Below are 27,026 nucleotides of genomic sequence, written 5' to 3' on the forward strand. Positions count from 1 at the left end.
TTGGTAGAGAAGGGCTAAAGGGAGCTACCTCCAGATGTTCTGTTCATTCTGATGCTTTTACAGGTCTTGAGTAGATAGGAGAGATTCTTTCCATTTCTATGCTGTCCTCTTTCCTCCTCTTGCAGTACGTCCTTGCAGCACATCCTTGCAGATAAAAACAAACAATAAAAATTTACTACATAGGTGAGTTTCCTTTAAATCATGTCCATATATTTCAGCAAGCCTTCCGATTGGCTTAGAATGACAGCAGCAGTTCTTAAACGGGGGGGAGGGGGTGATTTCCACCCCACTCCCCTTCTCAACAGGAAGCATTTTGGGTTGTCACTACTGGGACAAGGAGTGCTATTGGTATAAAGTGAGTAGAGCTAGGGATGCTTCCAAATATGCTATAATGCACAGAATAGCACCTCAAAGCAAATAATTATTCAGCCCCAAATGTCCATAGTACTAAGAATGGAAAATCTGAACATTCTTTATACCAGAGGTATAAAGCTGGTCAGTCTGTATCAGAAACATTTTCAAGCCACCAGATCTTTTTCATCCTACCCAGGGGTTGAATTGTTCATAGCAAAGAGTCTCTAGTGACTTCCTTGACCTTTGACCTTTTTTTGTGCTAAAGGTTGGCAAAATCACTAGAGGTTGGTTTTCCCATTTTCTTTACTCAGTGTACATGATTTCTACTCCAAGAAAAGTAGGTACTCCAAAGTGACTATGGCCTTAGCTCTGGACTGACAGTTTATCTTCATTTCATAGAGATTGATAGTAGCATATATGTAAGGCCAAACTTTTAAACTCATAGGGAAAAATATCCTGGATATTTCTTTCTTCAACCATTCCTGATCTTTCATCCAAAAATGTATTCTGAAGAATCGAGAATTGTTCAAATCACTTGCGGCCATGTAGTTTCTCAGCTTCATTAGTGCATCTAACCCTCCTCCAAGAAAAGCATTCTTACCCCCATTCCTGTCATTTATGACTTCTCAAATTCCAAATTGAAGATTAGAATATCACATTGCATCAGAAACATTTTCACATGATTAAGCAAGCCTTGGTGACTCCAAAAAATATTACAAAGTTAGGGGTGAATAAAAGGACTAAATTAAAATTTAGTGTCTTGAGGGCAGTGATTTCTTATCTTTGTAATTCCAGAGTGCCAGGCACATAATAGGTGTCTAAGAAATGTCTGTTTAGTGAATGAACAGAACTTGCTGAGCCAAGGCAAAGAGACACTAAAGTTTCCATAGACTTTCTAAAAATGAGAACAGCCTAAAATCTCAGAGAGATGCTAAACCATACTAATAGAGTTTGGGCTTCCAGGATGATAGTATGATAGCACTTACTACTGTCAGGTCGGCATTTTAAGATTCCCACAGAGAGAAGGCAAATAACAATAGCACAGGGAACAAACCCAGATACTATTTTGGTGGTCCAAGTCGAGGACTGATGAATAAAAGGAGGGACAGTTGGCTCATCTGTGGAGGGAAATAAATAGTGTTAGCTCTAATGTATTTTCAACTGCCTGTTACCCATTGTATGACCTCATATTCTGACAGAACTGTAAAGAGTATTTTTCACTTCTTTCCCTGGTCTGCTGTCTAATATGCAGTTGATAGCATTTTCTTGCATGACTTGTCAATCAGATATATACTTTGGGTAACTAATATCCAGATGCCAGATGTTGAATGTAAAAAGTAAATTTTGAGCTTTTGATGAGTTAAGATGGCATAAAAAGGACTCTAAAGAAATACCTTAAAAACCACCTTTCCTTTATATCTCATTTTTATAGCTGTAATATATTACTATGCATTATTATTAATAATTAGTTGATGTTGTGTTCTAGATGCACCTTATTTTTTTTTACGCAGCTCTGTCATGCCTTCTCCCTTTCTCTTAGCATGTTCTCTTAACACATACAAGTGAGCATGCATGTACACACCCCCCCCTCACCGTAGCTGCCTAAACCTACAAGAGCCATTTTGCATTCATTTTCAGATACACATTTTCACCATCCAGCCTAGAGAACTTCTAGAAGGGTACAAGAAACCCAGAAAAGAACTAAGATTGTATGTGGCTTAGTATTAGATGAGATGACTCTGGAGGAGAACTCTGCAAACTGGCTATCAGCTGTAGGACACACGGAACAGAGAGAACACAAAGATGTGAGGAAGAATGTAGGTGGGGAGTAGAAAGATGTGTGTGAACAGGAGGGACACTGCTCTGTCCCTCCTGTTCGGCAGCAGCTGCTACACCATTTATCCTTCAACCCCTTTGAGGAATAGTTAGCAATAACACCTGGAGAAAGGGTAGGAACACAAATTTTAAAAAATATATGAATTGCCCTGGCTGGGTGGCTAAGTTGTTTGGAACATCGTCCTATACACCAAAAGGTTGTGAGCTCAATCCCCAGTCAGGGCACATACCAAGGTTGTGGGTTTGATCCCCAGTTGGGGCACATATGGAAGGCAACTGATCAATGTATCTCTTTGTATCAATGTTTCTTTCTCTCTCTCTCTCAAATTAATCCTTGGGTAAAGATTTTTAAAAAGGAATATTAGTAGCTCACTCTCTTCTGATTTCTCTGGAATAGATTACAATAAATATCAAACATTTGCTATCATCGAAAATCAACTGTTTCTAATTTTTCTGATTACCAAGCCTTGTGGATAAATTCTGAATGTTGAAACCTTTCCCTTCTTGGATTTCCATGACAGAACATTCTTCTGTTTCTGTTTGTTGTGACTCAAGTTTTCTTTATAGGTTCTTCTTCTTCCTTTTGTCCTTTAAATTGGTTTTTTCCCCATGGTTCCATTTGTGGCTTCATTCTTTATTTCACTGGCCGTAGTCCTGCTGGGCGATTTCATCCACATCCAAGATTTGAAACATCATCTGATTTCTAAATCTGTAGATCATATTCCTGATCTCATTTCTGAGCTCCAGATTTGTATTTCCAGCTGTCAACTAGATGGTCGGATGCCAGCATCTCCACTTGATTAAAATTGAGCTCACTATATTTTTTCCATAGCATACGTACCACTTATAGTCTCACATTTCAGTGAATGGCATTACCATTAATGACCCAAATAAGAGTGAAGGCTCTGTTTGTGCCCAATATGCTCCCATGGCCTTTCTGTTCTATATTCAGAACATCTCTGCAATTGATTCCTTTCCCCCAAATCTCTAGCAGCAATTGCCTTACTTTAGGTTTTTCTCATCTCCTACCTAGTAGCCTCCATACTGGTATCTTTGCCTCTGGTTTCCTAGGCCTAAGGATTCCTACACACTGCAGTATTTATTTTAAAATGCATAATTGCACCTACTACTCAGAGACTAGGGAAAGTTGGTTTTTTATTTTTCCCTAAAGTACCAGATTTCATGGAGACATCAAATGATTACCAGTGCTGGCCTTTACAGACCAGAATGATACTCAAAATAACAAACTCTTGCTGTTATCTTGAGAGTCTAGAAGTTACACAGATTCTGACCCACTCCTGGCTTCCTCTGAGAGGCCACTCCCATCCATCTTCCAGCCCCACTCAGCCTAGAGATAAGATGTGTGTTTAAGGGAAAGAAGGAGGAACCAGTAACAGTAAATTGTCTCTGTCATAACGCTTATTAGGAACCTGCTAATATGCCAAGAACAGACCTAGAATCTAACTGCAAAGTTAGGTGGGGACATCTGCACATACAGATTATTAGACATCATGAGTGGGACTTCCCGATTTATCCCTTTCCACCCACACACGTATGTCTTCCAGTACATCAACAATTAACAGATTTGCCAAGGCCAGACTAAAAGTATTACAGACCATATTTATTTAATTAATAAATATGAGGGGTTTTTTTTGAGTGGGTATTTATATAGTAAAGCTTTACTCACATTGACTTGCAACATTTCTATGAACTGCACATCTAATTTATGTTTGCTTATGCAGTCAGTCCTTGAATACTCACAGATGCATTATTTCCTTTGACTCTAAATGGTGCCTATAGTCCAGTCAATGAGATCTGAAGTATTTATACACTCAAGTTCTCTGACCATAGAGGTAACACTAGTATTTAGCAAGATGCTTGCTCTGTGATAACTACTTAAAGATTAAATAAAGGAATAAATAAACACATATATTTAATATCTTTATTAATCATTGTGAATGTAGACTAATAGGGCAACCAGCTTTTGTTTTTAATTAGACTGAAAAGGGATTCTGCTCATACTCAGCATGGAGGAAAAAATGAGAAAAGGAATATTAGGGAAAAGATGATAAAAATGGGCAGTCTAATAACGTAATTTTTAAATAATAGCACCATCTTTTTACTTGAAAGGTTACATTCTATTTCCTGTAAGTCAGCAAACTACAGCACACAGGACAAATGAAGCTTGCCACCTCTCTTGTTGAAACACAGCAATGTTCTTCATTTATGTCTGGTCTGTGTCTGCTTTTATGCTATAATAGCAGGATTAAATTGTTGCAAGAGACCATATGACCTACAAGACTAAAGTGTTTACTATCTGGCCCCTTTCTGAAAAATTTTGCCAGCCTCTCTCATAGAATATTACATATACCTATATTCCAAATGTAAATAATATTCAAAATAAAATATGATTGAAGCTATTATTACTAATGTGTTTGTTAATCCCCACCTTAGTTATAATCTAATTGGTTAAATAATGATAAGTGAAAACTAATGCTGAATTAATCAACTATTTTTACTATATGATTCAGCTCATTTTATACATTTTTGAGAATATATAAAGTTGATTGAAAGAAAGATGCAGCTGGACTATCAATAAAATCATCAAAATTTGGTTTGTAATTGAATTAATTTTCCCCAGGAAATTTCATATCATTACCTATTGAGGAAAATAATTAAAGAATTAACTTCAAAAAGGAAAGATCTATCTAAAATATCTCCTCTTAGCCCTGGCTGGTGTGGCTCAGTGGACTGAGTGCCTGTCTCTGAACCAAAGGGTTGCCGGTTCAATTCCCAGTCAGGGGACATGCCTGGGGTATGGTCTGGGTCTTCAGTCGGAGGCATGTGAGAGGCAACTGATCTGTGTATCTGTCACACATTGATGATTCTCTTTCTCCCTTCCCTTCCTCTCACTCTAAAAATAAATAAAATCTTAAAAATTAAAATATCTCCTCTACTCCAAGTAAAGACAAGAGAAAGACATAGGACATGCTCTACAGTATATATTATACTCTCTACTTACATGTTATTGTATATCAAACTCAGTGTATTGTTTAATACTGTGTAGTCACAAAACATATTGTTGGGAGTGGGGATGAGAGGTGGAGAAAAGGCCTATTTGTTTTCCATACAAGTTAGACATGTATTTCAAGTATCTGAGTTCCCCTGTAACAACCCATTATGGGTTTGATGTGCATAAATTTATATAAACCTAACCTTTTTGTACTTTATATTTTCAGATGACTTTACTTCTTGGAAAAGAAGATTCTATGAGTTTACCACACGTAGGGTAAAGTATCTGGTTATGGTGTTTGCTCAAAAAGACCTCTTTTTTCAGGCATTGTCCATGGGTAGTTTGTCATTCACCTCCTTCACCAGACCTGGTTCTGAGTGAACCAGTAGTTCTTTAAAGGCACTGTCACCCACAAAAGACAATGATTTGACACCATGGGACCACAGAGAGGGGATGACCTACAAGAAACTGCCAAAGCCCTGAGGGCAATTTCAAAGAAGGACAAAGACGAGCGCTTTCAATGATAACAATATTGTTACCATAACTTTCTAAGATGACTATTTGATGGATAACACTTATTTGGACTCTAAATTTTAGAATTTTTATGAAAGAAAAGAAAATTAATCTAGTAACATTATAGTCGTACTTACAAATTGTAAGGTGTGCGTCTAAAAATACTACAGAAAACACAGTTAAATGCACAATTCTAAAGTGTATCTGGCTGAAGTATTTCTTTTTAGACTTTCCACTGTAGAAACTCCCCAGGACTTACATTTTTGCCAGTTGAAGATCTGTGCCACTGTTAAGTTTCCATACTTGATGAGGCACGTGAAGCTGTGGTTGTTTGTCACATTGAAATCCAGTTCGCTGATAATAGTGTAGAGCTCACTTTCAGGATCTTGGGAAACTGTTGTGTTGATGGCATTTAATTCTTTTCCATTTTCCAACCAGGAGAGGTAAGGTTTTGGAAAACCTCCAGATGTGGAACAAGTTATTCTTTTGATGTTAGTAGATGGGTTTCCAAGCTCAGTTATACTTGGGACAGGGAAGTCAGCTGAAGAAAGAACAAGAATAAGTATATACCATTATATATCTAATTATATATGAGTGCAAAAATTAGGTGTAATTTACCACTTTTCACAAGCCATTAGTAGTCATGTATACTCCAAAGACTAACATTGTTCTGAATTGGCTATAGCAATTCCTTATTCCTTTCCACAGGGGTAGGAGGGCAGTTATTAGAGAAACAAGAAATAGGTTCACATGAATAAATATTGACATAGTACTTGAATTCACAAGAAGTGAAGAGAAAAATAAGAGACAACGTCTATTGAGCTCTTAATTCTTGGTATGTCTGGGCATTTTCTCTTTTTGTCTTTCAACAGCCTTAGGAGGTAGGTTGTAGATTAAGAAAATCAAATATCAGTAATTTCATATGATACAATTAGTAATTTCATAATCTAATACAATTTATATTTCATAAATAATGAAGTTGAGGTTTAATCACAACCAATAAATGGCAGAACTAGTATTTGAACTAGTATTTGAATCCAACTTTTTCAGTTACCAGGGCCTTCTTTTTTTTGCCTTCCTTTCTTTTTTTTGTTTCTTTCCTTTCTTCCTGATGTTTAAGGTACACAAGCTGGCTCTCTTTCACTCATCAATTCATTAGTTAATATTATATTAAACATTATAAACCTACCACCCAACTTGAGAGCCAGAACACTGACAGTAACTTATTTACATATACTTGTATGGTCTCAGTTATCCTGTCTCCTACTTCCCACATCTAATGTAACAACTGCCCTAAATTTGGTTTAGCACTCTAGTCTTTCCATTGGGTAAACTTCTGCCCAAAATGTACAATCATTACAAATCATTTACTTATCTCCTTGACATTCTGATATGCCTTAATACAACAGAGAGGCCTTCCTAGCATTGCTCCAAGATACATGAGGCACTCTTTCACTCGTCCAGTTGAGCCCTAATAAGATATTAAAGTATATTCAAAGCAAAGCATAGTGGAATGACTGCAGAGAACACAGGGGAAAGCTCCCCTCACCTCTTCCTCACTTACTCTTAGATTTAAAGAATTTATACTCTTTGGCATGAATGTGGGGAGTGTATCCTCCCATACTTCAGTCCATAGTTTTCTTTTCAGAATTCTGAGTCCCAAAGAGAGATGTAGTCTAGCCAAGTGGTCAAGAGCAGGTTTTAAAAACAGTTTTGCCTTTTAACCCTGGGCCAGTTACTTGACCACTTTTAGTCTTAGTTTGCTCAACTGTAAGATGGGCATAACAATACCTACTTTGTAGGGTTGTAAGAATCAAATGACATGTTAATATAAATTACATAGCACAGAACCTAACACAAAGGACATTAGTTAGTAAACTGACCTTTGTGGGTCTTAAATTTGCCCCCTGTTAGATGAGTTTCCTTATTTAAATCAGGTTATTAGGGGAAAGTCCCAGGACTGCCTGGTAGCACTGCAAATAAGACGGAAAGGGGGAACTTATGACAGGTGATTATAATTGCCAAGAAAAGGGAAAACTTGGATTTGGTTGGAGGTGAAGTCACCTTTCCCTTTTTAATTAATCCTATTTCTAAATTAAGTCTGACATTTTCCTGTGCCATTTTTAGTTGACATTAATATTTCCTACTCCTGTAATTTATCCTATAAAATCATATCATTACACTGGTAGCTGACATTTAAGAATATTCCCTTTGTTTCTACAAATGCAAGTAACTAATGTCCTGAATTACAATTCTTGTTCATTTCTACACTCTGCTTTTCTGAGAAGTAGATAGACCACAAGGCACTAATACCAGGGATTATATTAAAAATCATCTTTTGAAGATCTGACTCAGCTTAGAACAGCCTCAGCTCTGTCTTCTATCCCTTCTGTAAGGTGATCTGTTTAGAATAACAGCTCCTAAGGCCTTGCAAGGCCATGACCCATAAAAGAATTACTCTTCTGTTCTCATTTTAATTAGTTAATCCAAGTTTTCACCATTTTTAATGGGTAGGGTAAAAATACCTTTTTAGGAGAGGGAGAGGTACACATGTTTTAGAAGGTAAAAATCCATTAACTAGTTAATATGTTAATTAGTATAACTAGTTCTTCAAATGTACTGGTTAATGGAGGTTTTCATACATTGCTGTGCTGATATATCATTTTGCAATCTTAGGCAAATGTAGAGAAACTAAATTGTCCTGGTTAGCCTGAGATTTTTCCAGTTTTAGTACTGAAACCCTGCAGGTCTGAGGAAACCCTTCAGTCTGGGCAAAATGGGACAGTTGATTACTCTAGCCAACAGACAGGCTGTTTATAATTTCTTGTTCCCCGCACTGTGGTCCTCAGTAGCCATGCAGGCATCACCTGGAAGCTTGTTAGAAGTGCAGCATCTCAGATCCAACTCAAGACCTGCTGCATTTGGGTTTGCCTCTTAACAAGATCCCCAAGTCATAGGCCCATTTGCATCTGCAAAGCACTGCTCTCCATAGGCTCAGTTGGAAAAAATCAGAATTGGTTCTGGGTCAAATTAAGCAGGTGATATTTCCCTTTTTGTCTTCCCTTACCTGATTTGAGTGCTCCACCCCACTCCCCAGGCCTTCCGCACTCTCAGGTTGACCTATCCTTTGCCTCCTACATAAAACACTGCTAGGGGCTGCCCTCCCTGAAACTCAGGGAGAACAGAGTCCCTACCTCTTTTCTGTCAAAAGGTACATGCCCCGAGTCTACTCTTTGTGTACTCTGTTAGAGGAATATGTACCTAATGTAATTAATTGATACAGACTACTCTGTCTGTGGTGCCACCTCCCCTAGGGAACACGTTTTCATTTTTAGCAGGACCTTATAGGGGAGGTCATAATGGCAGGAACTCCAGGAATCAATGCAGGTAAGAATTTTGAAGGAAGTGAGCTTCTTAGAGCCCCTCAAATCCCACCACCTTATATTCCCTATTTCCACAAGTAGGAAATACACAGAGTGAGGTTTAAGATAAGTCCGTGTAACTTTGCCTCACCACCTAAATGTTAGGTGTGAACTGGGTGCTACAGACCATAGCTAAAGACCAAAGCAGGGAAAAACAGTGAAGAATTTACTACATTATCTATTATCAAGATTAATCATTATCTTTTTGTTGCTTATTTATTTTTTTTTACTTTTTCAATTATACATGACATTCAATATTATATTAGTTTTAGGTATACAGCATGGCAATTAGACATTATATAACTTAGGAAGTGATCCTCCCAGTAAATCTTGTACCCACCTGGCACCATACATAGTTATTACAACATTGTCTTTCATTAAGAGGTTTGGTTTCCATTAAAGGCTCAAGTACCCAGGGAGAAAAAGAAATGTATTTGAATTTTAAGTGTGAGGGAATGGCCCAGGGCTATATTCCTCAACAAGGGCTCAGGTTACATCACACTGTCATCTGTAAGTCAAGGCTTCTTTTGACCCAAGATAAGAAATGCTTACCCTTCACAGTAGATGTACATTTAGGGTTTTGATTCATGAATTAATTTCCTTTTCCAGTGGCAGGCATAAATTATGCTTTCAGTTCTCTCACATCTAAATTTGTAGGGATGACTTTTAGATGAGAGCTTCAAATATACAATAACTATAATAGTACAATAGCCATAGTAATGAATATTCAAAACTATTTGAAAACTATTTATGCCTGCATTTCTCTTATACCTTTCAACATGCCTTTATATAAATATATTACTGGATCAGGACAGTTAATAGTAGAGCTACCTCAATTCAAATATGTCCTCTAATGATTCAGAAGGCATTCAGATCATTAGAGTGCCCCAGAACGATTGTCACGAACTTGGATTTTCAAAGTGCAAGAAATGTAACAGGGTGCAGCCAAGGGGTGGGGCCCAAATAGGAGTTTGTAATGGGGTCCAGAACTCAGGGTATCCAGAGAATATTAGAGAAAAATATATATATATAGGATGTCCTCACCCCCCATAAGTCTGAGCTGGAGGATGGGACACATGGAATAGGGCCATTGAGAGTTGTTTTGCATAGCAACAGCTTTGTAGCTAACTTCTGGCATGGTCATTTAACATATCTATAACCTTTAAATGGTTTCATGGATATGTTAAATAGCTGTGACCATGCTCTGAGCCAGGGGGTTGGAAGTGACTTCCAACCAAGACTTAACCGGGAGGCATCTCCCTGGTTACAGTTGCCTGCATGAGAGCTTGGAGATGATTGGCTCCATGCCATGGGGCCACGCCTGCCTGGACTTACTATGGCAGCCCAGTAAAGCTGGAAGAATATGGGAATGCTGGCAGGTATAACTGATTGTGGGAGGAGCTGGAAATGGGGCTGCAGAGGAAGATTGGCACTGGGATTTAAACCCAGGTGCGGCAGCCATGCCAAGGTGGGGGACCATGTGACTTTGTCAGAGAGGGGACCACATGGCTTGGGTGAGAGTCAGGACAACACAGCTTTGGGGTGCTCCCTTTTGCCACGTGGCTTAGGAAGCAGGAGAGACTTTGCCTGGAAGAAAAGGGGTAAAAGGACTCTTGCTGGTGGGCCATGAGAAGGTGCCACATGGCTTTGGATTAACTGGAGATCATGGTGGCAATGCAGCTGATGGTGCTGGGAGCCTTCTTTTCCTGAATATGGTACCCTGGACTGGGCAGAGGGAGAAGGAAGAACTGTGTGCATCTGTGGGTATTGTAAAGGACTTTTGTATTTTAATGAAGACATTAAGTCATTACTCTAAGTCTGTATAAGTTTTAAATAAATAATTCCTTTCCTTTTCACCAATCTCTGGCATTGAGAGATGTCTTTTCCCTGGCGGTGGGCAAAGTGAACCTAGTACAGTGTGGGGAACCCCTGGAGAAAAAGGGGGGCCCTTTTGGTAATAGTATATTGTTCACTCCCCCTGGGTTTGTTCTGTAACAGAAATGCACACTAGGAGATATGTCCAGGACATTGTGAGAAATCAGTTAGGGTTTACTATAAAAGTAGAGATTCACTTAGCCATAACAAATACAATGAGATACATCCCTCTTTGAGAAAATGTTCACCTAATTCAATAGGAGTATATTTTGAAGGGCATCAAGAGTCTGCAGACAGAGTAAACCAGAAAATTCCACTGACCTCTGACCAGTAATCTCACCGACTTTGAATGTACCATTTGGTAACCCCCTTTTTCAAGTCTCTGAATGATGCAGTCGTAGATACCGCTGTCCGACAGTTGAAGAGCCAGGATCACGATGGACGGGTTACTGGTGATGGTAGGTATGGTGCGATTCTTGTACTTCGGCCACACTTTCGCTTCTCCAGATACGACACTCAGCACCACATCACTATATAATTTCTTTTGCCAATAAATGCGAACTCTTGTCAGGTCATTGGCAGAGATATTGTAATCACAGGTTAGTACTGCTGTATCTTTCACTCTCTTGGTCACCTGGCTGATGCCTAAGGAGAGGCAAATAGAATAAGATTTTATATATTTATTAAACATATACACCTGTACAAGCAGGAAATCAGAGTTGGCAGTAACAGAACTCACAGTGTTGTATCTAGTGACCAAGCACAATCAAAGAATGCAGTTTGGTTTTGATATTTTATTGTGGTTAAAAATTAAATAAAAATTACCATCTTAACTATTTTTAAGTGTATAGATCAGTAGTGTTAAGTATATTTACATTGTTGTGAAACAGATCTCCAGAACTTTTTCATCTTGCAAATCTGGAACTCTATACATACTAAACAGCACCCCTTTCTCCCTCTCCCTGATTCCTGGTAACCACCACTCAACTTTATGTTTCTATGAATTTGACTACTTTAGATAGCAATGTAAGTGGAGTCATGCAATATTTGTTTTTTTGTGACTGGCTTATTTTACTTAGCATAATGCCCTCAAGTTTCATGCATGTTTTAGCATGTGCTAGAATTTCCCTCCTATTTAAGGAAGGATAATAAGATAATGATTATAATGAATAATCTTCTATTATATATATAAATATATATACACCACGTATTCTTACTCCATTTGTCTCTCCATAGACAGTGAGGTAGGAGGTCCACTAGTCTCGTAAGAAGAAGGACTTTGGGAAATCTAGCATGTGAACTCCAACCACAGGTTGGACATGCACTCAGCCCCACAGGGATATAGAAGTCAGAGTTAAGAAATGTGATCTCTTGAGGGGATTTTCATGATCATTGTTATAGATGGTCTCTTTGATCTCCTGATCTGGATGCTCTAGGGTTGCCCTTTATGCAGTTCATGTGGGCTCTCCGGCTGTACTTTGGCTTTGATTATTGATGGCTCATTCATTGCTGGGTTCTCTCCTCTGGCTGGCTGACTGGGAGTCACAGCTCCCACTACATCTTGTGTGTGGTTGTACACGTGCTGGTTAATAAAGCCACACTACCCAGAAAACCAAACCCATGCCAATAAAAGTACTCCATACCACATCAGCAACATCAACAGCAATTGAACAAAGATTAATAAAGGTGGAGAGAGATTAAGAATATTATAAAACAGGAAAAAGGGAATATGAGATGACTAAAGGAGAGAAAAATAATTTTGAGAGGGAAGAAGGAGGAGAAATAATACGAGTAGGGGATAGAAACAAAGCAAAGAAAAGGACAAAATAAAATCTAAAATTAAGGAAAATAAGCAATAGCAAAATGGAGTAAGAAAAGGGGAGAGTATAATATGATGTTTGAAATAGAGAACCAAAAGGAACAAAATTTTAGAAAGACCAGAAGAGGGTCGATAACAATGACAGCTGAGCAAAGATTAATAAAGATGGAAAGAGAATAAAAATATAAGGAGGTGAAAAAGAATGTGAGCTGACTAGAGGAAGGAAGGATGATTTTGAGAGGATAGAGGGAGGAGAAATAAAGTAAGAAATAGGAACAAGGTGTAGCATAGGGGAAAATATACTATTTACAATGAAAATAAGAAAGGGCAGGAAGAAGGCAAAATGGAATAAGACAAGGGAAGGGTATGATGTGAGATCTGAAATAAAAATAAAATAAAATAATATAAAAATCTAAATAAAAAGAATAAAAAATAAAAGACAAAGAATAGTTCATTAGTTGGAATACAATTGGAACAAAAGAAGAAATATTAAAAGGCTATGCAGCCCTGGCTGGCGTAGTTCAGTGGATTGAGCATGGGCTGTGAACCAAAGTGTCGCAGGTTTGATTCCCAGCTAGGGTATATGCCTGGGTTGCAGGCCATAACCCCCAGCAACCGCACATTGATGTTTCTCTCTCTCTCTCTTTCTCCCTCCCTTCCCTCTTTAAAAAAAATAAAAAGAATAAAATCTTTAAAAAAAAAGGCTATGCAAAAGGAAGAAAAAAATAACGTAAATTCTGAAGAAGAACAAGGTGGAATTCATCTCAGCAGAGTTTGGTGTTTGCCTTCTGTCTTCTCTTTCTGGATCTGCCTCTGGCTTTTTATCATTTCAAGGTCCCAGGGTGGGTCGCCCAACTTCTGGCTGCATCACCTGTATCACCTTCACCTGCCTCTAGAGGGGACTTCTATTGTGATGGGGAGGGTGGGACCCCAGGGTCTCCACTGGGAGGCACTGTTCAGTCTTCTGGAAAAATTATGGGTACATTCCCCTGCCCTTGCACCACCAATCTTGGTCTGTCCCAGTTTATTTCCAATAACGTGTAGTTTCTGATGAACTAGCTGTCTGTTTCAAGGGAGGGGCCCATCGGTGTAAGAGGGTCAGCCCTTTCCTGCTTGGTGCTGACAGCAGTTCTGTGTGCCAGCCAAGGCTAGGTGAGGCCTTGATTCTCCCTTGCTGCACTGATTTCTAATCTCCCTACTTTGCAGTCCTCAGTGGAATAGGGCCCTAGAAACCAGTGTATTTTGTCTCCCTGGGAGAAGTTCAAAATGTGCCGTTTTGGTGTTTCTTTTTCTGTCTTTCTCTTGTGTAATGCACACCACACAGGGTTCTTGAGCCTGTTCTGCCTCTTTTGCAGAGCTTCTCAATTTGATGTGGTGGTGCTTGCAATCCTGCAGGAGGTGGGGGCTGGGTGCATCCTTCCCTTCCCAGAGGTTTGAACTCTGCTGGTCGGGGAAGGGGTTTTTTTTGCCCGGCTATAAATAATCTCAGGTGTGTAGGAGACTGTTCTGCATGGTGTGGGCCCAGCTCTCACTCAGAGATGCGCAGGACCCATGCCCACAGATAGGTTCTCTCATAGGGAGTCAGGCCTGCAATGTACCTAGGCTGCTTTGAGACTTGCTTTTGCTAAAATTCCCTCACCCTGAATTGAGACAGCAAGTGCTTACTGTAACTTCCTAAAATCCATGCTAAATCTTCCAAGGCCTAGTGTAACCAGTTCAACTACTTTTCCCTTTTCATTTGCAAATATTCCTCTTCTGTGATGTGATTAGCAGCATTGGGTCCTTTGTTTTCTGTAAACGGTAACCACCTAAAGTGAACCATGCATAGTAAATGAGGAACATCATGTAATGTACTGAGAAACCCAATAAAGGCCGGTCACAACAAGGGCTGAGGCTTTTGCTCCACTTGAGAGAAAAGCCATGCTCTCCCTTTTCCTCCACAGGACTTGGTAGTCTGTGTGAATGTCTTGGTTCTCATCCACAATGTGGTGGACCCCACGAGCTGGGGTCTGCATCACAGGTGCTCAACTCCTGCCTGTCCAGTTCCCAGTCCACTGCCCTTATAGCATGCACAGTTCCAAACTCTCCACTCTGCAGCCTCCAGCCTGCTAGCTGGGCCTGGCTGGGGCCAAGAAATCCCCTTGTTATGCACCTTTCGGATCTCTCTGCCCAGCTGTATTAAGTGGGAGCAAACTGCACTTTTTATCTTTTCCCTTTGTTAGAAGGGCAGCTGTGCACAGGGTCCCTGTCCAGCATGCTTCAGCTCCCCTTTTAAAAAGTCTTTCTGGGCACACTCACTGCAGAACTGAGTCACTGTCTGGTTTTCCACACACCCCAACCACCTTTCCCAAAAGTCGAAGGTCTCTCACAGTCCTGGCTGGCCCCAGCCTGCTTCCACCCAACCCAGGTGTGGATAGAGTCTCCCCCTCTCTCTGACACTCTCCTGGTAGGTGTTTACCGCTGCAGCTATGGGTGTGCTGCTCACTGTGTGTGTCTGTAGCCTGGATCTCCCTGACTTTGTGTTTCCAAGTCACTTCCAGTCCGGATCTGGGGGTTCCCAGGGAGGGAAGGAAGTAACAAAGCTGTGATTTCTGACTAGGCTTTCCACAGCTGCAGGCTCCTTGCCAGGGGGTATTTCCCCTTCAACCTATAAAATCTCCCTACCGCCCACTGTGAAATGTCTTCTGTTCTCCTTGGCTTCTAAACTTCACATCAGCTAAGATTCCATAGAATGTTCAGTTTATTTGCCAGCAATTCACCAAGTATGCAAATTGGAGGCAAGAGCTAGAGCACTCAGCTTCCACCTACTTGGCCTCCGTCTTCTCTCTGGTTCTTTTTTGTTCATTAATTTTACTTCTGAGTTCATCAAATGGCTTTTCTGAGTTTTGTATTTCCTTGACTTTTTCATAACTGCAATCTCAAATTCTCTATCATTTTAACTGCAGTCTTCCATGACTTTGAGTTTGATTTCTGGAGACTTTTCATTTTCTTTCTGTGCTTCCACATTACCTTGGTTATTCATGGTTCTTTATGAATTGTTTTTCTGTCTGTGAATGCTTTTCTTATTTAGATAATTTTGCTCTTAACAATTCAGTAGCTTGATAAGTAGGTTACTTTCTTTTGTTTTCCAGTAGATGGTGGTATAGCACAAGTTTTTGTTTTCTCTTACTTAGGGTGTTAAATTGAGGAAAATGCCACAGAACCACTGGAACGGTGGATGTCCCCTCTGTGTTCTGTTCCTCTTGCTTAAGGGGTACCACCAGCATGGTAGAGAACCAGTTTTGTTAGCTCCGAGCACTGCCTCCTCGTTATTAATGGCAGCTGGCTCCACTGAGTTGTTGGAATTGTCTCCACCGCCTCTGCCAGGGTTTGTGGAGATGAATGGTGCAAGGGAGGCAATTTCATGATTTTGCAGCTCTGTCTTCCTGTCAGTAATGGTTGCCAGCACTACTGTGATGTTTAAGCATCCAAGTCACCTCTCCTGGGCTCTGCTGCAATGGGGAGGGGAAAACAGCTGTCCTCTCAGTGCGGGATACCGCCTCTGCCTTTCTTATGCTCCAGGCTGTAGTGTGAGGGCTGCAGCCTGACACCTCTGCCACTGCTGTGCTTGCTGGAGCCACAGTGGGTGCCAAATTGTGTCTTTACCCACACTTTCCCATTCTGCCTCCCCTACTCATTCCAATACACCCACCTTCAGATGGGTGGATCTCTGAGGAAGTTTGTGTGGTGAGCAGGGGATCCTTTGTTGAGTTATAGTTGCCTGACTTCTTATAAATTTAAGGGAGAAACAAAGGAGGCCTTTCACTCTTCCACGATGCTGATGTCAGTACAAATGGGCTAATTTCAGTGATGTTTCTTAAGGAATTTTTGTCTAGTCATTCAAGAAGTGTAAGTATCTTAAAGGTCAGTGATACACTATGTGAGGCCACCTTGAAAGATGCCCACGTTGAGGAAGAATCAGACTGAAAAGAGGAACCAAAAGTCTTCTGGGCATTTTGGAAATCCCCACTGGGACCCCTTCCATTTCGGTCCCTGTGCTAGACACTGCATTTTAACAAGGCTTCCAGGTAAGGATGTAAAATAAAAGTGTGAGCAGCACTGGTGAGTGACATAGACTATGTCACTCCCCTGCTTAAAACCCTTCCATGACTTCCCAGTGACCTCCAGATAGTATGGCCTTCAAGCCCTGTGGAGTCTGGTCCCCATCCCCCCACCTCCCACCCCTTTACTTCCTTGCTCTTGGTTTCTCCCACCAGCTGCTCCTTCCACTTTCTTCCCAGTTCACTCTTACCACTCTCCCCTCTGGCAGGGAAAGACAGTGTTTTTCATACCATCAACTGGGTGATTATGTGATTAATTTTCATTTTCTTCCTAACAACCATGAATTCTACGAGGGCAAAAGCCATGTCAATTTTGCCTATAACTTGTCCCCAACACCAAGAACATTGTCTTGTACTTAGGAGATGCTCGATGTCTGTTGAATTAATAAATGATTAAACAAAAGAATAAGTGCATGTGCCAGATTCATCCTTATATTTGTGCCTTTGTCCATACTGCTGCCCCACATAGAATTCTCAGACAATCACCCGTCTTCCACCTGCCCAGCTACCCCAGCCCACACTGGTACACCTTTCTCAGGGCTTAGGCTTACAGTCAGACCAAGCAACGTCTGACTGAAGTCAGACCAGTCAGACTTCACTGCGCTTCACTTGCTTGTGAGTCAGTTTTGCCTCATTCAACTGACAATACTCATATCTCTTTGAGAGCAGGAATCCCAGGCTCAGTTTTTAAGACATATTTGGTAAGTGCTCAGGCATAAAAAGCTCATGGGTTTGTTTGTGACTCAGTACAGTAATACTAAAATCAGGATGTAGCTATAGAACAGCAATTTTCAATTGGTGCGCCACAAGAATTTTTAAAACATGCAATACCTGACTGTTTAGTCAGAGGCACTGACCTCTTTTCCCTTAGATTATCAAATAAAAAGTGACAACAGCCAACACAATAGCTGTCTGGTGTGGATTAGTCAAAATTAAACCTATTTTTGTCACGGCAGCAAAAAATAATACATTTTTTTAGTGTGCTGCAGAACTTTAGTAATTAGTTTATGTGTGCCATGAAATGAAAAAGGTTAAAACCACTGCTATAGAACAAGGTACTTTCCTAAATATCTTTCTTTAGCTCTAGGATCATCTTCCATTTGCAGATGACTAATTTTCTGGTATAATTACTAAAGTCTTGGTTTTAGTTTTAATGTTCTTTTTTTTTACTGCTACACTTTTTAATATATTTTATTCAATTTATTTTTGATGCTTTTTTAATATTTTCTATATTTCTATTTTATTGTTTCTCTGTCACACACAGACACACCCTCCCACCCCCAGAAAAGCCTGTATAAAAATCCTTCTAAATAATTTGCAACTTAGACTATCCAGAAGACTCTAGTTTGAGGGTGCTTTCCCAACTTCTCAGAAGAAAATTGGAATTTTTGGAAATGTATTATAATTGTCAAGGTTTACACAAATAATCAAGTAATTTGTGTACCCTAACTCCTCTTCCCTTTCCTCAACCTCTCTTCCTCACACCTTTGACATTCTGGACAATGCCCATAGTGCAGACATGTTTTAAGCAAGCAGCTCTTAACACAAGCACTTTTGATATTCAGCTCTTTGTAGACTGGCAAACTGTGCTGGAGTCAAAGCCTTTATTTTGGGGAAACCAGATACTCAGCAGAAAGCAATCTCCTGTTTTGACTTTAAAAGTAAAGTCAGAACCATCCTATTGCCAGGATGAGTCCCACCCTTCCCAACAGTCCCTTAAATCCAGCACCTGAGCTGAAACAAATGCCTCCAGAAGTCAAAGTATTCTTTGCAAAACACACATGAAATAGTTATGTAGGAAGTTTAACATAACTAAAAATATAATTTCATGTTAAATCTGATACAATTAATGTCAGATGTCAGTGTCCACAAAGGGCATCAATACCTAAATCACAAAAATAAATATTAAGAGAAAAATTCAACATTAAGAAGATTATATGCCTCAACTGCTTTCTCTTTCCCTTTCAAATTGGAAAGATCATCGATGCCCTGTTTTAGAAGCAGAACACTTTAGCTGTGTTGTCTCACAGAAATGCAGTTTGGTAATCAAAGCCCTAAACCAATGCACTAGTGTGAAACTAGTATTCATGGAAGAGACCACAACTCTAAGCTGGACTTCTGAATCAGCTTTATGGTTTTGTTAAAATAACACTATCCCACTCTTGCTTTAAGGTCTGGGTTCTTGAACTAACTTGGTCGCTGACTTGCTGTATGATCACAGGCAGGTCCTTTCTCATCTTTGAAATGGACAGAAATATGCCACTTGGCAGGACTAGAGAGAGGACAGCACTGAGAATCTCATCTCCTTTCTCTAGACCCTGAGACAATGGACTCAGTCACGTTGCTTACCTGAACAGAAGCAAAAAAGACCAGCCAGCACCAGAAGCTGAAAGAGTTTGAGGAATGAACACTTGGGCAGTAGTATTTCCAGCATTAGTGTTTGGTCCATGGCTTTTGCTGCTTCCGATGGAAAATGAAAGGAAGTAATTTTGCACCAAGTGAGAACTGAGCACCTTCCAAACATGCACCAGGCTTGGGCAGAAGATAATTCAATTGCCCCAAACACTCACTTCAGTTATAAAACACACCAAGAAGAGGCTGATGGTGTACCTAGGTCTCCAAATTCCTAAGTATTAAAAATTGTGGATTTGACAACCTAAAAAAGAAGAATATAAAAGTCACTCAAGAAAAATGGTCAGCTCACTGTGGAGTAAAACTTACTAGTTGCCTGCCTAAAATAAGTTGAGGATCCTAATCTGAGTGATCTCCAAACCAGGGCACGATGGCAAGTTCACAGTAAAGGTTGGGTGGACTTTGGGGAGGTAACCCTACCTTGTACATGTTCCAAGAACCAACCACAGCTTTCCCATGGAATGGCTCTCTGCTCAGTTGGGTTGATCAAATCTTGGTTAGAAATGTAGAGAACTACAATATAATGGCCAATCCATGAAAGTTCAGATCCTTTGCAGAACATACTGGTTTGCAAAACTATAAGGATTCAGTGTACAAAACATCATTTACACAGAAGGTCACAACATAACCCTAAAGGGACTCATCCAACAAGAGGATATAGCCCTTGTAAACATAAATGCACCAAACATAGGAGCACCTAAATATATGAAGAAAATGTTGATGGACAATAAGGGAGAGAAATTAACAATTCAGTCATAGTAGGGATTTAATACCCCACTGACATCAATGGATAGACATTCCAGACCAAAAATCAACAAGGCAAGAATAACCTTAAACAACACACTGAATCACGTGGATTTAATTGATTTTTACAGAACATTTCATCCCAAAGCAGTAGCATATACATTCTTAAGTGCACATGGAACTTTCTCAAAGACAGACCATATGTTAGGACACAAAATAAGTTTTAATAAATTCAAGAAGATTGAAATCATATCAAGCATCTTCTCTGACCACAATTGTATGAAACTAGAAATCAACTACAATAAAAAACTGAAAAACATTCGAACACATAGGTGCTAAATAACATGTTATTAAACGATGAATGGATTAACAATGAGATCAAGGAAGAACTCAAAAGTTACATGGAGACTTCTGGTCAAGATGGAAGCAAGGGAAGCACAGCTTGCATCCTTGCACAACCACATCAGAATTACAACTAAACTATACAACAATCATCACCCAGAACTGTCAGAAAATGAGTTGAATGGAAGCCTGACAACTACAGAATTAAAGAAACTACACCCACCAAAACTGGTAGGAGGGGCAGATATGTGGAGATGCTGAATGGGCTGATACTACAACCATGTGTGGTTGAGAAATATTTGGGAGGGATGTCTCTGGAGTGAGGCATCCCAACCCCATACCAGGCCTCCCAGCCTATGTTTCCAGTGCCAGGAAGATAAGTCCCCATAACTTCTGCCTGCAAAAAGAAGTGGGGATTTAATCAGTGGAAAAAACTTCTGGAGTCCCAAGCAGTTCCTCTTAAAGAACATGCACACGGACTTTATTCAGAGTCACTCCTGAGCTCCAGCACCAGGATAGCAGCTTGAAAAACACCAGTGGCATAAGGGGGGAACTGAAGTGTCTAGCATCAAGGCAAGAGCTGGGGGAGAGCTTTCTACCAGACAGAAAGGCAAACAGAGGCCGCTGTTCCTTTTCTGAACCTTTCCACCACAGAGCTACAGAGCTAGCAGGTGGGTGCCATATCTGAGACTCCACCAACCTGGCTAACACTGTTGTCACTCCCTGGAGATCCCCTGAGGCTCCACCCCACCCAAGCTGTTAAGACAGGCTGTTCCATATGAATGGCTGGTCTTGGCTCATGCTTCACAATTTCCCAAATTCTCAAACAAGCAAAGCTGGCCTCAGTGAGTCCCAAGTTCCCCTACCTCTTACTAAGTGGCCTCAGGCCTGGTACTGGAAGTATCCAGCATAGTTTCACAGCTTGGTTCCCCTGGGAACCTCTAAGCCCAGCACAAGTAGAAGCTGTCTTCAGATTGCTTTGTAGTTCAAGAAGGGTGGCCCTGTGCAGAACAATGATTGGTGCTGACCTTGACCTGCACCACCCAGGAAACCCCAGAGCCTGCATATATCAGTGGTCAGCTACTGACTACATTGAAGCACCACTATTCTGCCCCTGGACAGCTGACTGTCCACAGAGGGCAGAGGTTGGTGGTCAGTGGTTGCAACCAGTCCTTATAACTGACTGGCCTGGGTAAATCCCTCCCATTGACCAGGCAACAACAATCAAGGCTGAACTACCAGAGAAGGGTATACTTAGCCCAAATGAAGGGTGCACCTCAAGCACCCTGCTTGAGTGATACTAGAGGCTGTGCCCCTGGACCCTACAGGACACCTACTATATTAGGCCATGTTACCAAGACAGGGAGCCATAGCAGCTCTACCTAATACATAGAAACAAGCACAGAGAGGCTGCCAAAAAGAGGAGACAAAGACACATGGCCCCAGTGAAAGAACAGATCAAAACTCCAGTAAGAGAACTAAACAAAATGGAGATAAGTAATCTATCACATACAGTTTTCAAAACACTGGTTCTAAGGATGTTCAACTAACTTAGTGAGGACATCGATACCATAATAAGGACCCAGTTAAATGAAGGATACAGTAATTGAAATAAAAATAACTGTAGAGTGGATGGAGCCAAGAATCAAATCAATGATTTGAAAAATAAGGAACCAAAAACAACCAATCAGAATGACAAAAAAAAAATGAAGATAGCTTAAGCAGCCTATAGGACACCTTCAAGCATTCCAACATTCACATTATAGGGGTGACAGGAGAAGAGAAAGAGCAAGAAATTGGAAATCTATCTGAAAAATAATGAAAGAAAACTTCCCAATTTGGTGGAGTAGACATGCAAGTCCAGGAAGCACAGAGAGTCCCAAACAAGATGGATGACAAGTGGCCCACTCCAAGACACATCATAATTATAATGCTAAAGGGTAAAGATAAAGAGAGGCTTTTTTTTAAGTGTGGGAAGAATTATTTTTGGTCACAAAAGATTTGTCAATTTTTTAAAGCACCAGTAAATACGTGTCCGAAACATCTGATACAGATTGCAAGAGTCCATAATTCTGGCTTGATTTTTTCTTAAGAATTTGACACTCAGTCCTTTCCTTGAGGCAGAAAGGAAGTGGTGAATTGGCCCCTGGCTGGACGTCAGTTCCTGAAGGTGAAAGGAGACCCGCAGCCAGCACAGGCCCATGAACCCTCCCTCTCACTCCCCGCTGGAGTCCCTGGAAAATGGGAGGTGCAAGACCAAAATATCAGAAGGGTCTGTAAGGAACACAGGCTGGTCCAGACAGACCTTGCTTTCAGAAGCTGCCATGCTTCCATTCACCAAAGACTGTGCTTTTTTTTTTTTGAAATTTTACATATTTTTTTTAAGATTTTATTTATTTACTTTTAGAGAGGGAAGGGAGGAAGGGAGAGAGAGAGAGAGAGGGAGAGAGAGAAACATCAATGTGCGGTTGCTGGGGGTTATGGCCTGCAACCCAGGAATGTACCCTGCCTGGCTGGGAATCGAACCTGGGACACTAAGACTGTGCTTTTTAACTGTGGTTTTTAGAAAAGTGCGCCAGCTGGGACTGAGCATAAAGGAGCCCCAAGCATTGGCAATACAATGATATTACAAATTGCTCAACAGGGAAGAAAGCGAGTTCGAGAGTCCATTTCCCGCACTTGGTGTGGCAGGAGCCATAGCCCTGCCTCCACCCCACCCCACTTGTTGTCATTGGGGACAGGACCAAATGAGGTGATTTCTCTCTATTCCTCAGGAGGCATTCCCGGGACCCGCTCCAATTTGTCTTCTGGGTTTTCTTCATAAGTGATCAGTTCAAATGTGGATAATTTAAGGCTTGCTGATTTTCCTTTCTGTGTCAGTGTGTATGTCTCATATTTTTTAAAATTGAAGGTTTAAGGTGCCAGTTTTATTCATGAAAAAACTGGATGGAAGAAGGATGTTTGGAGTAAAGACCAAAACACAGCTTCCTTCTCTTTTCCCCTTTGAATTGAGTTGAACTGAAACAGCTGGGCCCATCAGAAAGGTAGGAGGTGGTAGGGCAGCGGCTGGGGATGCAGGAGGGGAGGGAAGGAGACTCAGCACTAATATTTTCCTGCCTTCAGTCATTGTCCCAAAACTGTCCCACCATTGGAACAGAGGACCCAGTATACTCTCCGGTTCTTGTTTCTCAGCCTTTCAGGGGCTACACCCACTGCTGTGTGCAATGCTGGGTTTGGGTGCCTGCTCTCACAATTATCAATGTGTGCCTAGGGCAAGTTATTTAACTTCTGGTCCTCTCTGCTGTGTAAAAGAGATAATAATCCTCTGGTGTCCTGAGGATTCTTTGAGATAATAATCCATTTAAAGCACTTAGAACTGTGTGTAGCAAGCAGTAGATTCTCAGCAAATGCTGGTACAGTCCCTGTGCCACCTGCTGACAGCCCCTTTAGGTTTCCCCAAGGCCCTTTGATCAGTTACTCTGGGGTGAGAGAGGCCCTGGATACAAGCAGCTAACTGGGATGTGGACAAAGAGAATTTATCAACAGAATCCTCTTCTTTCTGGCAATTTCTGAAGATGCTCAGGTCTGTGGCAGCAGCTGATCAGGAGACCATCCCGTAAGCACTGAAAATCTAATGATAAGGGCCCCTCCCTCCATCAGAGTCTGGTGATTGTGCCACACAGAGGCGTGGTACTAGGACCTGCAGACCTACTCAGACTCACTCCCTGTGAGCTCCAGCACTGGGGTAGCAGCTTGAAAGGCACCAATCAAGAAACTGCAGTGTCTGCCATGAAGGTGAGCAGATGCCGCTGTCCCTTTTCTAAATCCTCCCTCCACAGGGCCACAGAGCCAACAAGCTAGTGCCATATCTGACATTCCATCAACCTGAAGGGTGACTCTTAAAAGCAGCAAGAGAAAAGAAGTTAGTTACCTACAGGCGCATCTCCATAAGACTGTCAGCTGATTTCTCAGAAGAAACCTTGCAGGCTAGAAGGGATTGGCAATATTCAAAGTCACAGAAACCAGGGACCTACAGGCAAGACTGCTCTACCCAGTAAAGCTATCCTTTAGAATCAGAGGGCACATAAAGAGCTTTGCAGACAAGAGAAAATAAAGTAGTTTACCATCACCAAACCATTATTACATGAAATGTTAAAGGGACTTATTTAAGAAAAAGAAGATCAAAACTATGAACAATAAAATGGCAATAAATACAAATCTATCACCAATTGAATCTGAAGAACAAACTAAGCAAACAAGAAGAACAGAGTCAGAATCATGGATACAGAGGGCATTTTGATGGTTGCCAGATGGGAGGGGGGTTTGGGAGAATGGGTAAAGAGGTAACAGGGTTAAGAAGTACAAATAGGTAGTTACACAATAGCCAGGGGGATGTAAAGTACAGTATAGAAAATGGAGTAGCCAAGGAACTTATACACATGACCCATGGACATAAACTAAGGTATGGAGATTATCTGAGGGAGCGGGGAGTGCTAAATGGAGGTAGGCCAAGGAGGAAAAATTGAGACAACTGTAATAGCATAATCAATAAAATATAATTTAAGGAGGACGAAAGGAATCACATGTTAATGAATCAGCTTTATTACAAAAATAAAATTTTATGAAATCAGAAAAAAAATTACATGGAAATAAATGAAAATAAAAACACAAGAACTCAACATCTATGGGACACAGTGAAAGCAGCCCTGAGGAAAAAGTTCATAGCATCACAGGCCTACCTAAAGAAGCAAGACAGAGAGACTAAAAAGCAAAAAAAGAAGAAGAAGATCAGTAAAACCAAGAGCTGGTTCTTTGAAAAGATAAAAAGAAGTTTGACGAAACTTTAACCAGTTATGAGGAAAAAGAGAAGATCCAAATGAATAAAATTAGAAACAAAAGAGAAGTAACAACTGACATTATAGAAATACAAAGGATTATAAGAAAATACTGTGAACAACTGTATGCCAACAAATTGGACAACCTGGGAGAAATAGACAAATTCCTAGAAATATACTATCTTTCAAAATTGAATCAGGAAGAATCAGAAAACATGAATGGACTGATTACAACTAATGAAATCAAAATGGTAATCAAAAAGCTCCCAACCCACAAAAGTCCTAGACCAGATGGCTTCATAGGCAAATTTATGTCAAATATTCAAAGAACTAACACACTTCCTTCTCAAACTATTCCAAAAAATTCAAGAAGAGAGAAGACTCCCAAATTCTTTTCACGAGGCCAGCATTATCCTAATTCCAAAACCAGATGAAGACACTACAAAGAAAGAAAATTACAGGCCAATATCTCTGATGAACATAGACGCTAAAATCCTCAACAAAATACAAGCAAACTGGATCCAACAGTACATTAAAAAGATCACATACCAGGATCAAGTGGGATTTATTCTGGGGATGTAAGGTTGGTACAACATCCACAAATCAATAAATGTGATACATCACAAAAACAAAATGAAGTACAAAAATCACATGATCACATCAGTTGATACAGAAAAAAGCATTTGGTAAAATCTGGCACCCATTTGTGATAAAAACCCTCAGTAAAGTGGGATTAGAAGGAACATACCTCAACATAATAAAGGCCATATATGACAAACTGACAGCCAATATCATACTCAATGGGCAAAAACCAAAAGCGTTTCCATTAAGATTCTGAACAAAACAGGATGCCCACTGCTTTCACCTCTCTTATTCAACATAGTGTTGGAAACGACTTCTTTCTTAACATATTAACATAGAAAAACAAGTATCTCAATTCTTAGATGCCTCTTCACAAAGAATAAATCAATAGAAAAATCTATCAGTAAGAAGAGAAGAAAAAAAAACCACACCAAGCTATCCCATATGAAAGTAATAGTAAATGTACTTACTAAAGAACCACTTCTTTTCTTGTGTTGAAAATCAAAGTATGAGATGTTCAAATTGCTTAAGTGTTCAACAGAGTGCATAGATTTGAGGAAGTTCGCCCAGCTAAATTAGCTTAGGGCGTGGCTAGACTAACCCCTCAATGTCTGGGGAGAGGGAAGAGGGCGGGCTACTCCACTGACTGTTTGGTAATGGATACTCTGTGAGCTTTATGGAACCCTATTTCTGTGCTGGTCCCAAGTTTTGTTTTAGCACTCAGAGTTTTCCATCTATAGTCCCTGTCATGCCACTACAGCAGTTTGCCACCCACCTCAGGGATAGTAGCCACCTTTGGGAGAGTGCTCAGATTGCAAGACAACTCTTTTTTTTTTAAGTATATTTTATTGATTATGCTATTACAGCTGTCCCATTTCCCCCCTTCACTCCCCTCCACCCTGCACACCCTCTCCCACTCACATTCTTCCCCTTTAGTTCACGTCCTTGTGTCATAAGTTCTTTAGCTTCTACATTTCCCATACTATTCTTGCCCTCCCTCTATTTTCTACCTACCATCTATGCTACTTATTCTCCATACCTTTTCCCCTCTCTCCTCCTCCCACTCCCCTGTTGCTAACCCTCCATGTGATCTCCATTTCTGTGGTTCTGTTCCTGTTCTAGTTGTTTGCTTAGTTTGCTTTTGTTTTAGTTTTAGGTGTGGCTGTTAATAATTGTGAG

The 27,026-nt window shown here is 40.5% G+C and overlaps 1 protein-coding gene across 1 annotated transcript; it reads right to left on the bottom strand.

Annotated features, from left to right (window-relative positions):
• On the bottom strand, window positions 1–26,399 carry CD80 (CD80 molecule). The gene is made up of 5 exons (XM_036018132.1): window positions 26,318–26,399; window positions 19,282–19,588; window positions 11,335–11,658; window positions 5,976–6,257; window positions 1–1,472 (listed from the first exon to the last, which is right to left on the bottom strand). The coding sequence occupies exons 2-5, from the start codon at window positions 19,454–19,456 to the stop codon at window positions 1,267–1,269; spliced, it is 987 nt and encodes a 328-aa protein (XP_035874025.1). The 5' UTR covers window positions 19,457–19,588; window positions 26,318–26,399; the 3' UTR covers window positions 1–1,266.
• Window positions 26,400–27,026: the final 627 nt, after the last annotated feature.

Source organism: Phyllostomus discolor, chromosome 2 (assembly GCF_004126475.2).
Source record: "Phyllostomus discolor isolate MPI-MPIP mPhyDis1 chromosome 2, mPhyDis1.pri.v3, whole genome shotgun sequence".
Classification (NCBI taxonomy): Eukaryota; Metazoa; Chordata; class Mammalia; order Chiroptera; family Phyllostomidae; genus Phyllostomus; species Phyllostomus discolor.

Excerpts from the sequence above, each read along its gene's own strand:
- CD80 (XM_036018132.1), bottom strand. The coding sequence starts at position 19,456 with ATGTTTGGAAGGTGCTCAGTTCTCACTTGGTGCAAAATTACTTCCTTT. Across the intron at positions 11,659-19,281 it reads TCTTTTTTGCTTCTGTTCAG|GCATCAGCCAGGTGACCAAG; the intron begins GTAAGCAACGTG and ends GCCTCTCCTTAG. Across the intron at positions 1,473-5,975 it reads GATCTTCAACTGGCAAAAAT|ATGAGCCAACTGTCCCTCCT; the intron begins GTAAGTCCTGGG and ends TTCCCTCCACAG.